General features: G+C 35.9%; 1 protein-coding gene across 1 annotated transcript in view; it reads left to right on the plus strand.

Annotated features, from left to right (window-relative positions):
* The window catches only part of PHIP (pleckstrin homology domain interacting protein), a 119,850-nt gene that overhangs the window by 95,414 nt on the left and 8,694 nt on the right, over positions 1-15,742 (plus strand). The window contains 9 exon segments of the mRNA XM_009333228.1: positions 3,477-3,588; positions 3,801-3,862; positions 5,380-5,535; positions 7,482-7,602; positions 9,587-9,712; positions 11,656-11,728; positions 12,131-12,181; positions 12,493-12,642; positions 14,322-14,474. Of these exon segments, the coding sequence (XP_009331503.1) occupies positions 3,477-3,588; positions 3,801-3,862; positions 5,380-5,535; positions 7,482-7,602; positions 9,587-9,712; positions 11,656-11,728; positions 12,131-12,181; positions 12,493-12,642; positions 14,322-14,474 (1,004 nt within the window).

The following is a 15,742-nucleotide window of genomic DNA, read 5'->3' on the forward strand; positions in this document are numbered from 1 at the left end:
TATCCTTCCATCCCAACACTCCAATCATAGGAGCCATCCCACCATGTCTCTGTGATGCCAATAAGGTCGTAGCCCTGCAGGCGTGCACACGTCTCTAACTCCTCTTGTTTATTCCTCATGCTACGTGCATTTGCATAGAGGCATTAAGTTGGGCCCTGATGAAGCTCTTACTGGCTGGAGTTCCTTTGTGCTGCTGGATAGTAACCTGAAGAAGTGGCACAGCTGGATGTTAAAAGCTCTTTTTTTAATTGTTTCTCACCTGACTTTTCTGCCAGGAAAGATGAATTGATCTCCTGTCCTTTGGTTTACATCATGATATCCTTTCTTAGGATGTGTGCCTTAGCAGTAGATGTATAAATTACATGATGCCGTATTAATAGGTTCCATATCATCTCATACTCTGTGTTGTCCGAAAAGACAGCTAGTCTTCAGTTCTGTAGGGAATTTGGTAAAGACCCTGGGCTTGTGATTCAATAGGAAATGTAAACCTTGATTTCTTCTTTAAAGATCATTTCAGTTTAAAGATCCCTTAAGAGACAAGATTAGTCAACATCTACTAATATGTCTCCAAGCTTTGCTATTTCCTGATGGTTATGGATCTGTGGTCTTGTCTTCCTCTGCCATGCCATACGTGTTTTCCCACAAGATCACGGCAGCAGTACAAGAGTGGCTGGGCAGCAGCAGTACAAGGGTGGCTGCCATACCTTGTATGTGAACAGCCTAGCCAGAAGTCATCTGTCAGCCGTCGTGATAGAAATCCAGTAGAGGAGGGACCTTGAAATGTTACCCTTGCTGCTCTCAAGACTATGAGCACAGGTAGCATCTCCTTCCTGGACTGGCAACTGTAATTCTAGAAACTTGCAGTGTGGAATGAATCAGAGCTACACAAAAAGTATTGAAAGTGCCAGAACCTTTTATCAAGCCTTCAATGTAAATAATGTGAGTTTCCGGCCAGTATTATCTAATACCAGCTTGTAACTCTGACGAGTGTGTGTTAGAAGTCATTCTTCTGTTCCTCTTTTGGGTGGTAAAAATAGTGGTAAAATAGTCTCCTTCTTGGAGACCGTATGAAATGCTAAAGCAGAGATAGCACAGGCACTGCTGTTAGAACTGTTACAGCTCCTCCAGGAGCCTTCCAGAGTGCTAGCCTGCTCTCTACATTGACACGGTGGAGATCTTACTAGTGTATGCTTATGTGCTCGGAACAAATCGTGCACTGTTTTGTTGCAGTGTGGAACACAATATGAAAATGTTCCTTGAAAGCAGATCATATTTTCTACCAGGATAAGGAGAAATGCTTTAGAACTGTACATGAAACTGCTCCTGAGTATTTAACCACGTGATTCTGAAATCCCCAAGATTTATGTGACATGCTTAAGTCTTGTGAACTTTCACCATAGCTCTTCATCAACAAACTGATATTTTTTTCATGTCATGCAGTTGCTGGTTTGTTTTCTCAGGGCTACTGTTACTATCTTTTCTTGTTCCTCTCTGATTTCTGGCACTTAGCCTACAAATCAATATTTTTATAGCTACTATTTGGAGAGTCACTGGATATTAAATTTTCTGACTCCACTTTAAGTCATTAAAACATTGATCTTTTAACCAATAACAATCCTTGGTGTTTTGGTGGGGGTTTTTGGTGGTTTTTTTGTGGTGTGTTCTTGTTGTAGATTGGGTTTTGTTTGTTTTAGGGAAGAACATATGCTTATCTATGATATTTATATTTTTTAATATTAAATGTATATTAATGTAAGAATCCTTTCAGAACAAACTTAGTTTGAGAAGTGACAGGTTCTTCTTTCTACTCAGGTTCTATTTATTGCATATCTATGTCTTATTATAGTTTAACTAGAAGATTAATACTTGGGCTAAAAGCTATTCCAGTAGGATTCCTGCAGCTTTGGCTGTATGTCTTAGACAGGTGTGCATACCTGCCTCTTACATAGCAGCCACTTTAAGTTCAATGTACATTTTATATTTTCATCAAGCTCACGTTATCTGGTGATACACAGTTCTGGAAAATTAAGCTAAATCCTTCTTCTAATAAGAATTTTTGATCTGCTGTCCGCATAGATGAGGACAACATTGGAAAAATAGTGATTGAAGAGATTGTTCTGTGGGCTTTTTCAACCGTGTTGTTTCCTGCTTTAGCATTCTGTCTGTAGGAATGCAGTGGCTCTTGAGAAATTGGAACTGGCTGCCAGTATACGCTCCTTTAAGTGGTTTTGATCTGCGTAATGTTCAGCCCCATGAAGGCAGTCACAGTTGTACCTACACACATTTCTTTGTAAGACTGATCACTAGGGAATGCCGTATTGGGAGACTGTGCTTTAAGAGCTCGTCAGAATGATTTGTTCCTTTAAAATAAAGCATCGGCCCTTATTTACATTTTTGATCTTGCATTTCAGATATTTCTGGTATACTTGGTGCTGTTACATTCAGCACAATTAGGACTATTAATGGAAGCTTTGTAATTGTCCTAGAATTACTTGCAATCCATTAAATTAAAAAAAAAAAAAGGAGAAGAAAAGAAAGTGAAACATTTTTGAGAATATATTTACTTCCCATTAATTCAGACAACTGCAGCAAGCATTTGGGCAGAGTGTGGATGTATTGAAATAGAACAAACATTGCAGCAGTTGAGAAAGTGTGTGTATATTCAAATCCCATGAAAACAAAAATGTGCAGTTCTTGGAATCTCAGACTTAAATTACATTTGTTCTTGTATTGAGTAAACTGAGTACTTCACTAAAAATTGTTTCTAAATTCTGTGGCATGTGTTACAGAAAATGTTAGAATTTATGATGGCGTGTAATACACCTATTCTCATGTGTAACTTTTTTTAGTAACGCTTCTGACTTTTTTTTTTTAGCTAGGTGAATGCTTTGCAGTAGTGAAACCATTTCAAGTCATAGTAATTTACTTTGCTAACCTTTTGAAGAAGCTTCAATAAGTTTTATTCTTTTATCAGTCAGATTGCCTGTATAGTAAAGGGAATGAACCTCTGAGTTACATTGGGGTAGCTGAAAAAGCACTTCAGAAACTAAGGAGGAGGAGCTCACCAGCATGTAAAATATTCCCCATATGAAAGTGTCACAGTGCTCAGTTACTTCAAGATAGCATGTAGTGTTTAATGCAAGTAGATTTGAGTCTTAAAGTTATAGCATTGAAATGTCTTACCTTTTATATGAAATTAAAAAATAAACTTACATTCAAAGAATATGTAGATAGATTTGCAAATCATTAATCTTTTTTTAATGCCATATTAACTTCCATTTTGGTTTAAAAGCAGCCTTCAGAAAGAATTCAGTGACTTTTTTCTTTTAAAACTGAGTATATGTTTGCCTGTTGACACTACAAGTGTTCAAAAGGATTTCTGTATTCAAGATCAAGCCAAAGGTATCTAAAAACTGCTTTTCTTGGGAGGAGTAAGGTGCCTTGTATTGATGAAATTATTTTGTGTTCTTACCTAGGTGATCGTTTCAGGTCAGTGATAGATGATGCTTGGTGGTTTGGAACAATTGAAAGCCAGGAACCTCTTCAGCCTGATTATCCTGATAGCTTATTTCAGTGCTACAATGTCTGGTTAGCAAATTTATCTTCAATCTTTTATTTTCATTAGTTATTTCATTTGAAGTACTGACTAAGCAACTAGCTTTCATTAAATTCAGTCCTGCATCTCACTGTACCAGTTTATTATAATACTCTGTGGTATATAAATAAGTTATGTTACAAACATTAAATAATTACATTGTTGAAGCAATATTAGTAGATAATTAAATGTGGTTATTTTTAAGCTGGGACAATGGTGATACAGAGAAGATGAGCCCTTGGGACATGGAGCTGATACCAAGTAATGGTATGGTACATTAATAATATAATTTGCTTTAAGAGTGTATTTAAAGAAGAAAAAAAAGTATGGTGTTACCTAAATAATCCTGTTTCTCTTGGGGAGTGGGGGGAAGGCCCACAAACCAGTTGCATTTGAAGAACGTCCTTAAATCAATTGTTAAAACTAAAACTGTATCAAGATAAATGAACTGCAAAAAAAAAATACAGCCATACTTAGACAAACGAAGTGTATGTTGGAAATAGACAGAAATGTTACAAAAGCTTATAACAGATGATGTACAGTTAAAGTTAACTTTTTGTACAGTTAGGGAGGATTGAAGATAAACCTGTGCCCTATGTCAGCTTCGAGGAAACTGGCTGCTCTGAGACCCGTCAGCATGCCCGCAGACGTTCAGTGCACTGAGGATGCAACACGCGCCTGTGAGATAGTTTGATAAAAGCAGGATTTGCTCCCTGTCTGGCCCAGCTCGTGTGGCAGATGGATGTGCTGCAGAGTGGACAGCATAGCATGGGCACTGTTCACAGACAAGAATGTAGTATTACTTCTTTCCTCCGTTAGGGTTTTTTTTGAAGATTTCATAAAAGTCTGGTTAAAAAACAAAGTAGAATCGGCATTTTTTTCCTTGTGTTTTCTAGGAAACGTTTGATAATACTGCCACTCATAAGTAACCATAAATAATTCTTAATTCTTTTAAGTTTTAAATGTGTTTATTTCAACTTTTCATTTTGGTTCAACCCTTTTTTTAATGGGTACCTCTTCGTCATAAGTAATATACAGATGTCGAGTGATAACATGACTAAAATAATTAAAATAGGCAGATAACCAAACCTGAACCTGATTTTTTTTGCTGTATCCACAAATACTGACTTTTGTTACATCTTCCTTTAAAAAAAAAAAAAAGTTGTTGTTAAAGAGGAGCACTTTGCATCATACTCTGAAAAAACTCTTGTTACATTATGAATTGTCAAAGTGGGTAGGTCCTCAAGAATGCTAGGGTGATGGCGCTTCTAATTCGCTTGCTCAGGAGCTATGATTTTAGCGTTGGACTTAACAAAACCGTGACAAGGTGGAACCACTACCTGGAGAATGTTTTAGCGCCAACATCGAAGTCATTTTCTTAAAATCCATCTGAAAATCATCGACCATTCATTACCAAAATCATTTATTACCAAGAATTTTGAGTTTAAAAAAAAAAAACAACCAAAAATAAACTACAAACTTTAACTGTGATAAGGGAGTGTCTTAGTTGGTTCTAAATAAATTCTACAATTAGCTATTTGGAAGAGGATAAATCTTGTTTCATGGAGGACTTGTACACCAAACTGCATTGTAAGGATTTAAATTTAACATACAACAATATACAGAAAGGATACTGGGTGCATCCAGAATGTCTTTGAGCAAATCAAGAACTATGCATTTGTTTCAGTTAGTAAAATGATGTTATATATCTTTGAATTACAGGTATATGTATTGCACAAGATACAAAGATTTATGTTTTATTTAGTTTTCATGTTACATTCTAGCTGTATTTCCAGAAGAATTGGGAACTAGTGTTCCTTTAACAGATGATGAACGTAGAACACTGCTCTACAAACCTCTGGATGGAGAGTGGGGTTCCAGGACCCGAGATGAGGAGTGTGACAGAATTATTGCAGGGATAAACCAACTCATGACTCTAGGTAAATCCTGAATAATATGGGAAATGTTTTTGTGTTACGTTTTTCAGACTATGCTCACGTGTACTTCTGCAATTACCAAAATTAATGTGATAAAATACACCTTTACATCTTGATTAACTGGAACAAAACTTTCTCGTTGCACATTTTTAATTTTTTCATATAGCGAGTACATACAAAACCTAAATTTTCTCTGTTTTCAAAGGTAACTATTGCTTTTTGGTAGATAAATTTGACATATGCTAGGGGTTTGGGTTTTACATGCTAAAAACAAGTACTTGATTTTTTTACTTTAGCTACCAGAATCTCTTGTTGGCGTTAAAATTGCAAACTTTATGATGGAACTATATTACGGGCAGATAGTGGGAAAAAATCTTACGTACTTACTTAGAGAATGGATACCTCTGTGTAGATTTCCCCTGTATTAGCCTTTTCTAATTCCCGTTTTCTCCCCCATATTGCCTTAGTTGTGCAAAATGTTGAGGAAAAAGTAATTGATTAACTTACGAAAAGCTGCTTTGCTATTTGATTGTAGTGCAATTACTCTTTACAGGCAGCTCCTGAAAAGATAATTGTTAACGTTTAACACATCAACATTTACACGATCAAAGATGGGTGTCTGAGATGGAGATCCGTCAGTGAAATACAGGCTGAATCATAAGTCTTTGTGTATTTTGTGATGAGCAAACAGTTTAAGTCAGCAGTCTTAGGTTTTGGCGTAACAATGGTCATAAATTAAAAATATAAGTTGTCACAGGTAATTTTTTTTAACTTATTTTTGAAGTACTTGAAGCAAGGTAAGACATATTTCAAAAAAGCCAGAAAACTCTTAACTGTTGAAATACTCTGATACCTAAATGTCCCACGTTATGGCTTCTTTGGCGACATACTGCGTAAGCAGCTTCCCTTTGCTTCCAAAAGAAAGGAAATATCCACAGTGTAGTAATCCAAACTACAGAATTACATTAAAAAAAATTGTGAGGAAATTTTAGTTGTTTTCACTATGTCATCTAAGAGTAATGATTTTACATTTTGCATTATGTTGTATGGCATACTGCTTAGTTTGGGATTTAACTATAGCATATGTGGTGCATATCGGTTAAAAGTAGCAGTTGCTAGAACATTCATAAGAGTAAGTAAACAGCTTTTAGAAGAAGAGCAGTCTGTTTAGCAACAACATATTTTCTGCTTTTAAAGACTTCTGAGAGAGACTTTAAAGGCTTTTTTATGTTTTTGTATTACGGAATTTTCCCTTGAGGTATAAAATGTTAGAATGACGTGTCTAAGCACTCGATGCTTTTAAGCACAGGAGGAAGAAATCCAGGTTTGTGTAGGTGCACAGACTTAAATTGCTCAGCAGTCTCCTAGCATTATGGTGGATTGGTTTTAGAAGGCTTCTTTGCTGTTAGGTAGGGATAGGAGGTTGTGTTTCTATTTTATTTTGAGTGTGGATTTTCCCCATATCTTAATGAGATAGAAATAGTACTGTAACTTTTATGGTAAGAATGTAATGCATTGCTTTGTTTGAAGATGGGAGAGTGGCAATATAAAACCAAATGAAATGAGCCTGTGTTGTAAATAACAATACTGAATTGCATGTCTTCATATATGTATAATTTATACATTTAAATCTACTTTTCAAATGTGTGTATTTTGCATGCGCTTGCCATATCTCTGAGGAGGGTGGTGCTTCATGCACCACAGAATGGGCAGTCACCGCAGTGATTGTACTTACAGCATACACCTCAGCAAGCACTTTTATGTGTAGAATATCACAAATTGTTCAGAATATCTAGAGTAGTTACTGTTGTTGTTTTGGGGAAAGTGCTATGCGTTTCAAACATGAAGAAATAGCATATGTTGCAGGGGGGGTGAATCTTGAAACTGCTAAGGGACTTTTGTGGTATATAACTAATTATTTATCTCTTTTTTTTTTTCATTCTGTCTAGATATTGCTTCTGCATTTGTGGCACCTGTGGATCTTCAAGCTTACCCAATGTATTGCACTGTTGTGGCATATCCCACAGACCTCAGTTCCATTAAACAAAGACTGGAAAGCAGATTTTACAGGTTAGATCCAAGTCTCAGTTCCTGCTGTAAAATAGTGCCAACTGTATATTTGGTAGCTCTTTGTCTTGTAATACCCAAGTAGGAGATGGGTACAGGTGTGTGCTTTCCATTTCTCTCTCCCAGCTTCTGTCCTTGAGCTAGGTTTCCATTTTATAAAACTTTAAAAAGGATTGAACATCTCTTCTCCAAAATGTATTTTAGAATTATGTGGCATTCAGATTCCTGCTTATGCAAATGACTTGTTCCATGTGAGATTCAAATTGCAGGACCAGAGGTCAGTAAAATGACTTTTAGTCAAAAGGATTAAGTTTCCACTTTCTAATTTAAAAAAAAAAACAACAAACTGTTTTTAATTAGAAATATTTCAAGTGTTTTTATCCTAATGTGCTTAAAAATAATCTTGCGTTATCACTTAAGAAGCTACACAGAAAATAGCATGTTAAATTATTGGCCTTGAAATTCTAAATTGTTGGACAGCAACAAAAGTAAGTTTTACCGTTTTGACATTTTCCTAAACTGTGATTGCAATTGCTGTATCTTTTTCAAGTAAATATCACCTATGTAGGAGTATGCTCCTTTAAATTACTTCTGTTTCCTTTGGTGGTTCGGATATTTCTGGTTTGAAAATCAGTGTCCCTCTAATACTTGTTTTGAATAAACATGGATAGCATTTTGTTTTGGGCCAAACTTCAAAGTTAATTTGTAGTACTTTATGCATACTAACTGAAGATTGAATTCTAAATTAAAATAACTTTTTCATTTAAAAAAACCCTGTTTTTTACACATTATAATGCAATAATGCACATTTATTGTTCCATGTTTCTTGTGTGATATAAGGTAATCCAGCTTTCACTTCTATAATGTACTGCTTTGCAATCAGAGGTGGCGAGGACTTTCTGCTGGATTTTGCTTCTCTTGTCAAAAGAGTAAGCAGTTGTTTTTGGTAATCAGCATGCCTTCTTCAGTAAATCTGGTTTTATTAGTTTGTAGTATTGCCAAGGCCTGAAGCAACCACCTTGTGCTTTCCAGTGAAATTTTTTTCTTTACCTTCTGCAGGAGGGATTGTTCAGATCACTTGTGATTTTGGTAGCTTTTCATGAGGCTTACCTGAAAACATATTTTTTTCTCTTCTGAACCAGGAGTCGTAGCATGCCTGAGTGTTTTTAAAAACTGCAAAACAAAACAGAAGAAATATGATCTTTGCCAGTCACTACTGGCATTGTATAGAACTAAATGCTGGACCCATAAACATGATTAAATTGCATCTAAACGCTTATGCCACGCTAAACATGATCCCCCACTTCACTCTACAAAACACTTGTGCAGCATTTCTTTTCGTCATGTTTTGCTAGTATGAAAATAGAAGATTGTGTATATTTGTAACTTCTACGCTGTCAGAGGTTTTTATTTGAAATAGTATGTATTTGCCTTTTTTATTGCATCTTTTTTTAGATTTGGATTTAATTTTTTCAGTTAGTTTTGCTTTTGTGTATCATTTTTAATAATGTAGCTATTCTATAGTTAGGTCATTAAATCAGAGCTACATGAGGAATTCTGATTGTCTATCTGTCAGAAAAATGTATACTTTTAATAATTTTTTATTTTGTTAATCCTCAGCTGAGACTTAAGAGGTGATATAGGGTGGGTTATGTATATCATAAAGGAATAATAAAAGCTGAAGTGTCACAGCTGAATTTTCCCGAGGAGCATCAGCTGTATATTCTTAAAGCCATTTGTATAAATTACTGCAAGACATAACGTGAGAGCAGAAAGCTTGAGGAAGCTGCTTTCTGCTGAGCGTAGGGCAATATAGCGAAGTGTGCATGTTTCTGATTTTAATGTAAAAAAAAAAAAAAAAAGGGATGATACATTGGAAGAAAGATGTAAGGCTTTTTCTCCTGTTCCATATACATTGCTAGAAATGAAGTCTTTTTTTTTTTTTCTCCCCCCCCTGCCCCCCCCCCTTCCCTCCTTTCATATACAGGCGCCTTTCTTCATTAATGTGGGAAGTCCGGTACATAGAACATAATACTCGCACATTTAATGAACCCGGAAGTCCTATTGTCAAATCTGCCAAATTTGTCACAGATCTTCTGCTGCACTTCATAAAGTGAGTTGCTTAGTAGGTCTGTTGTTATTCCTGTCTCTTACCAAGGTATTTAGCCTTTTCAAATCTGAATTTTAAAGTGAGAGAGTTCTGCAGCTTGAATAAGCCTGTTGTCTGCTGTTGGGGCAGAAAAGAATAAAGCTTATCTTGACAAAGAATACGTAAGTTTGTGAAACAAGAGGAAGTTCTATAGCACGTTGATTGGCATGGCATTTTATTTCAAGAGACTTTCTGCTAAATGATAAAAATGGGTCTGAGTATCTTCATGGAGTGATAGATACATTTATAGGTGAGTTAGGAGTTCTAATTTTGAGTTTGAATACTGCCTATGTTAATATAATTGTGGGCATTTAATTCTGAAGTCTTTACAATTTATAATGTGATTGAAAATGGTGTTTGATATGCAAAATAAAAATTGGAGGCTTTGTAGTCAACAGAAATAGTTGTTTTTCAAATGTTCTTTTTTATTATTGTCTATAGAAAAACTCAGAAATGTTTCAGATTTCTGATGGTCAGCTGATACATGTGCAGACCTAAAGTTTGTAAGAAGAGCTTACTGAGTGTGTCTGCTGCCTTGATTTGCTTGTACGCAGTGAATGCTGCTGTTCCCACCTTGTAGAAACAGCAAGATACTTCCTTAGTTTAACAAAAATCATGACATTTTTAGTGTTTTCGTTTCTCAGCGTTAAATTGAATCTTGTTCTTTTTTATTTCATGTGTTCTTAAAAACATTAGAGTTGCATTATATATTTGGAAATCTAGGACTTTGACTCCATACATAAATCTCTGATATCTTCAGTTCCTGTGATTTCTGATACTGGCTGGAGAGTGAAAAGTACTTAACTGCTTCAGATGTTAAAAGTTTTAGTGAAATACACCTTTAGGAACAGATATGTATCTAAAGGGCTTCTCTACTAGTTTTTTTCTGATTAATTAAGCAGCTCAGAGTTTTTCAAAGTGTGTGTTTTTAATTGGCTTAGCTAAATGAGTGCAATGCATGGATATTCTTATTTAATAATGGCCTATAGCTTGTGTCTATTAATATACTCATTTAAGTGAACTAACAGTGCATATAAAGCCCAGACTTCTTTTTAGGGTTCTAACTGTAGGGTAGAAGGCCTAGACCATGGAAGGCAAACCCCGTGGTTCTAACGAGAGTGAACTATCTAGATGTCTCTGAGAATCTAAGGCTTAGTCTCTAAGTTACCTAAGTCTTTTAAAAAGCAGAAAACGGGGAGGGGGGTGTTGCTTGATTTTTTTTCACCTTCTCCCCAGCTGTTCTAGTGATAATCGCAGTAGCCTGTATTACGGATTATGATTCCAGTATAGAGTTGCTGAGTGTTCACTCCTTTTTTTTTCTGGTGGTTTGTATTGCTACATAGTAGAACACCTTTGGGCTTTCTTTTTGTAGGAGTTTGCTCTGTTATACAAGAATTGAATATCGGTGTTTGTTTTGCTGATCTAATTATGCAGGTTTATATAATAACAGTGTCATTGTATATAACAGTCCTTACACAGCTAAGCACTACATTTCAAATGTCTTAGATTGTGGGTGCTAATGTATTAAATTGCACTTTTGTACACTAAATCCACTGTAGTGTTTCTTACAAAGCTAGATGGGCCCCAAAGCCCTTTATGTGGTATAGAATTAGATTTTTCTAATGCTAATAAATTCATGGTAAAGGATTATGATTTTTAATTTTAGAAGGTTGACACTGTTAAGTGGCCTGTATTTTACAGAGTGCAGATAATATTTTACAGCTTTTTGAGCAGAAGATTAGCTTTTCTTAATACTGCAGTCCTCTTAGTATTCATATAGCACTAAACACTTCATAGTTTTATTTGGGAATGGCTTCATAAACATTTTCCTTATCCTAGGCAAAATACAGTTGATTTCACAGGTGAAGATGGAAAATAAATGTTAGCATGTATTTCTTTTTACACAGAGACCAGAGTTGCTATGACATAATTCCATTATACAATGCAATGAAGAAGAAAGTGTTGTCTGACTCGGATGAGGTAAGTGGTTGTGTCTTAGACATTGGCATTGATAGACTGGAGAAACGGGCCCGCTGCCTCTGTCCTACTGGATATGAAAGTAGTGTTTTCAGTCACTGTAAGGGAGTGGGGTGTACTTTTCTGTCAATTAAACATTTATTTTTGTCAGCTGGGAAGCTGGGTAAAAATCCAGCCTCCTCTCCTCCTTTAGTGCAGAGAGCTTTAACAGTTTACTGGAGAATTTAGATGCTTCTTAGACTTCTGAGAGGTTCTCAAAACTGATGGTCGCATGAAATGCTTCCCAGAGGGGCAGGGATAGAACTGCATAGATTCAGATTATACGCGAAGTATAAAAGAACTCACCTACTCATATATGCTTGTATTTTTTTAACCTTTTTATGCGACTCATTATCTTGCTCAAAGGAAGAAGAGAAAGATACAAATGTGCCAGGAACTTCCACTAGAAAAAGAAAGGTAATTCCTTTTTTCCTTTTTTTTTTTAAATGATTTATAGTGCTATAAATAATGAGAAATGCATTTGTAAACAAAGGAATGTAAAACTGAAAACGTTTTTATTATCATGTAATGTCAGCTTTTGGAAAGTTTTGAACTTTAAGTGACATGTTGTTCTACTGAGCTGTTCAGTATAAAAGCATTTCTGTCTGTGCTGCTGCATGTTATGAATTCATTAATTAGAATTTATATCCTGCAGGGTACCTTTTCCATTAGATTTTGTAAAAACAGCTAGTTTATTTAATATATACCAGACAATATTGTAATTTCAGGATCATCAGCCAAAGCGGCGGCTACGTAATAGAGCTCAGTCATATGACATTCAGTCATGGAAGAAGCAATGCCAGGAGCTGCTGAATCTCATTTTTCAGTGTGAAGACTCTGAACCGTTTCGACAACCAGTGGATCTCCTCGAATATCCAGTGAGTATTTTAGAACAGGAAGGCTTGTTATAATCCAGTTGTTAGGTGGTATGGGTTGGTTTGTTGGTTTTTTTTTTTCAACTGTGAACATTTTTCCAGCTCTTTTAATTGAAACTTCAGGCAGCTCCATTGACAGAAATTTCTTCAGTGCTTGGTTGTCACCTGATAACGTTTATTGTCTTTATAAAGTAATTGCAAAAGAAATTGTACTTCTCTGCTCTCTTAAATACTTCAGTTACAAAATATTTTATATTCAGAGATGCCTATGTTGTTACGTAAATTACAGCTTTTGCAATTAAGATGTGTCTCCTTTTCTGAGTGAAAAATGGTCACATGTGAAGTGCATATGTTTGGTTGTTGCATGTGACAGATGTTGTTATGGATCATTTTTTGTTTTCATTTCAGAAGTATAAAAACTAGAAGTAATTTTCATATCACAGTCATCTGGGCTTGATGCAGAAAAAGTACCCACTGAAGAACTGTAGTGAGCCATTAACTGTAGTAACAATGACTATCCCAAATTTTGCTTTCTGCCTGGGTGATTACACTGGAGTTCAGATAGCCATGAGCAGCCATTTGTAACTACAGAATATTTGAACATGAAAGTCTTGTTGCCTTGGATCTCTTTTAGCCTTTTAGGCTAGTTTTACCTTGAGTAACAATGCAAAGGTTTTGCATGCTTTCCATCCAGCATATCTTAAGTTTTTCTTTAAAAGATCACTCTAAGGTGATTAACTTGGGGGAAATCAATCGTCCCAGTTAGAGAAAAGAAATGCTTCTCTTTCGGAAGTCACTAGTAGGTCTGTCTTGACACTTCTGCAGCCATTGGGCACCGTAATTTTTGAAGTAACCTAAACTTTATGCTGTGGCTAACTACAAGTGGTCCTTTGTGTTTGAGATTCTCAAATGAGCTGATGCAGAGCACCTTACTAGGCTTGGGCGTGAAACACTCTGCCCCCTGGTGTCACAAACCTGTTTAACGTTCAGAGGCACTCATACAGGTTCTATTTGCCCTAATGGATTAAGTTAACTTTTTGGTTAATTTTGGTATTTAAGCTTTTTGTCATATGGATATTCTTCTGTTTCTTCCATAGCCTAGAAAAGAAGTTCTGTCATTGGCTTGAACAGGGTCCTATTTAAGCCTGTGGAGTTTTCATTATTTTCATATTACTTTCCTAAATTGTCAGGTCTCCGTTTAGGAAACTGCTCAGGTTTCAGCAGGGATGAGCTAAACCTCTGATCAGGTTCAAATATTCAAACTTCATATTTTAAAGCTAATACGTAAAAACAGTATTAGGCTTAGTACCGAGTTTGAGCTGTCAAGCCACCCAGAAAGCTTGTAGTCACACTTCCATATCACGGTTGTCTTCATGACAATGTGTCAGTAGTATAACCCTTAGGACACAAAATTTTGAGCTCTCTATTTCAGTAAATCTGTTTACAAAATGAATTAAATCTTGTATCATTTAACTTCTAATCTCGATCCTGTTGAGTATGCCTGTGAGGAGTTATGTTGCGTATGAGTAGAAAGGCACAAAATGCCTTTAGCAGTCTTCCATACCTATTTAAAGAGGACATTTGGTTTAAATAGGTTTATCAAAGGCATCCTAATGAAAATGATACATCAAGACTTGGGGGGGAAAAAAAAAGTAATACATTGCTGTGCTATTTCTTAACAGGATTATAGAGATATTATTGACACTCCTATGGATTTTGCTACTGTTAGAGAAACACTGGAAGCTGGCAACTATGAGTCACCGATGGAGTTATGTAAAGATGTGAGACTTATTTTCAGCAATTCCAAGGCCTATACACCAAGTAAAAGATCAAGGGTAAGACTTTATTTTCTTTTTTGTTGTTGTTTGAAAGAATACTTATATCTGAAAAATATAGGACAGAAAAACAGAGAGACAGTGAAATTGATTACTTTAAAAACAAGTTGAATTATTTCTGATCTTCAAACATGAACATTTCTGAGAAAGTAGTATAGCTTTGTATTTTAAAGGAAAGGAATGTATGCTGTTTAAATGCCTAAAGTTCTGATGTTCTGCAAGTGTGTTTCAAAAGTAAATATTTGAAAGTGGTTCTAAAGGGAGAGACGCATTGAAGGAAATATCTGTAGAAACATGATTGTGGGTACAGTGGTGGAATTTAACTGATAATTTGGGGAAGAAACTATATTTTCAAAACACACACACACACAGACCCCCAAACTCCTCCACTTTGGAGGTTGCCCCAGACTGAAATACCCAGGTATAGAGAGTAGAGGATAATGAAATTCTGTGCAGTTCACCACTATGCAGTGAGATTGTAATGAAGCACTTAGGATTTCTGGAAAACAGAACTGTTTACATAAAGCAGTTCTTACTGAGCTGATACTGAAATGCCCTGACAGTGGTAGAGTTAATAATATTTTCTCTCAAATTGACTTGTAGGCGCCGTATCTGTTGGCAGTGAAAGTTACAGATGTATACTTACGCATGTGCAAGGCTTCTGTGTAGCTTTTCTTCTACTAATATGCATTAGGTGTTAGACTAGAATTATTAGTAGCTTTTATGTTTGGCTGTTCTAAATAGCAAATTAATCATCAGGACTTTATTGTCTTAAAATGCAGGGACAAATTCCTTAGTAGGTGACTAGCAAGGAGGAATGATCAGTGATTGATCTCTCTTCAGTCAGTACTAGACAATCCCACTCGCTGTTCCCGCTGCCTAAGAATCAGTCTCTTGTCTTTTGGTTGCATCAAAGGTCAGGGCTTTTTGGGCAGGTCTGTATTCTTTTGTGGTTTTTCTTTCTTTTCTTCATCTCCTCAAACCAGGATAGGAGAGTGCTTGACATTATCTTAGCTCCGTGTGGTTTCACAGATGCTTCTGACATTTTCGTATTTTTTCATGTTTCTTCCAAACAGACTGGTATAGTAGTACACTTATAGCTTTTCTTTATTTTACTTAGAAGTAAAGGTGGAAGGTTCTGATGTCAAGCATTTTAATATTCCAGAACCTATGTACTTCCAGTGTGTGCAACACATAGTTGTTGAACGGTGATGTTTTTACTCTGACTTGTCCTTCAGTGATATTTTTAGCATCTTACTTTGCATCAC

The sequence above is a fragment of the Pygoscelis adeliae genome, unplaced genomic scaffold, assembly GCF_000699105.1.
Source record: "Pygoscelis adeliae isolate BGI_AS28 unplaced genomic scaffold, ASM69910v1 Scaffold57, whole genome shotgun sequence".
In the NCBI taxonomy this organism is placed as follows: domain Eukaryota; kingdom Metazoa; phylum Chordata; class Aves; order Sphenisciformes; family Spheniscidae; genus Pygoscelis; species Pygoscelis adeliae.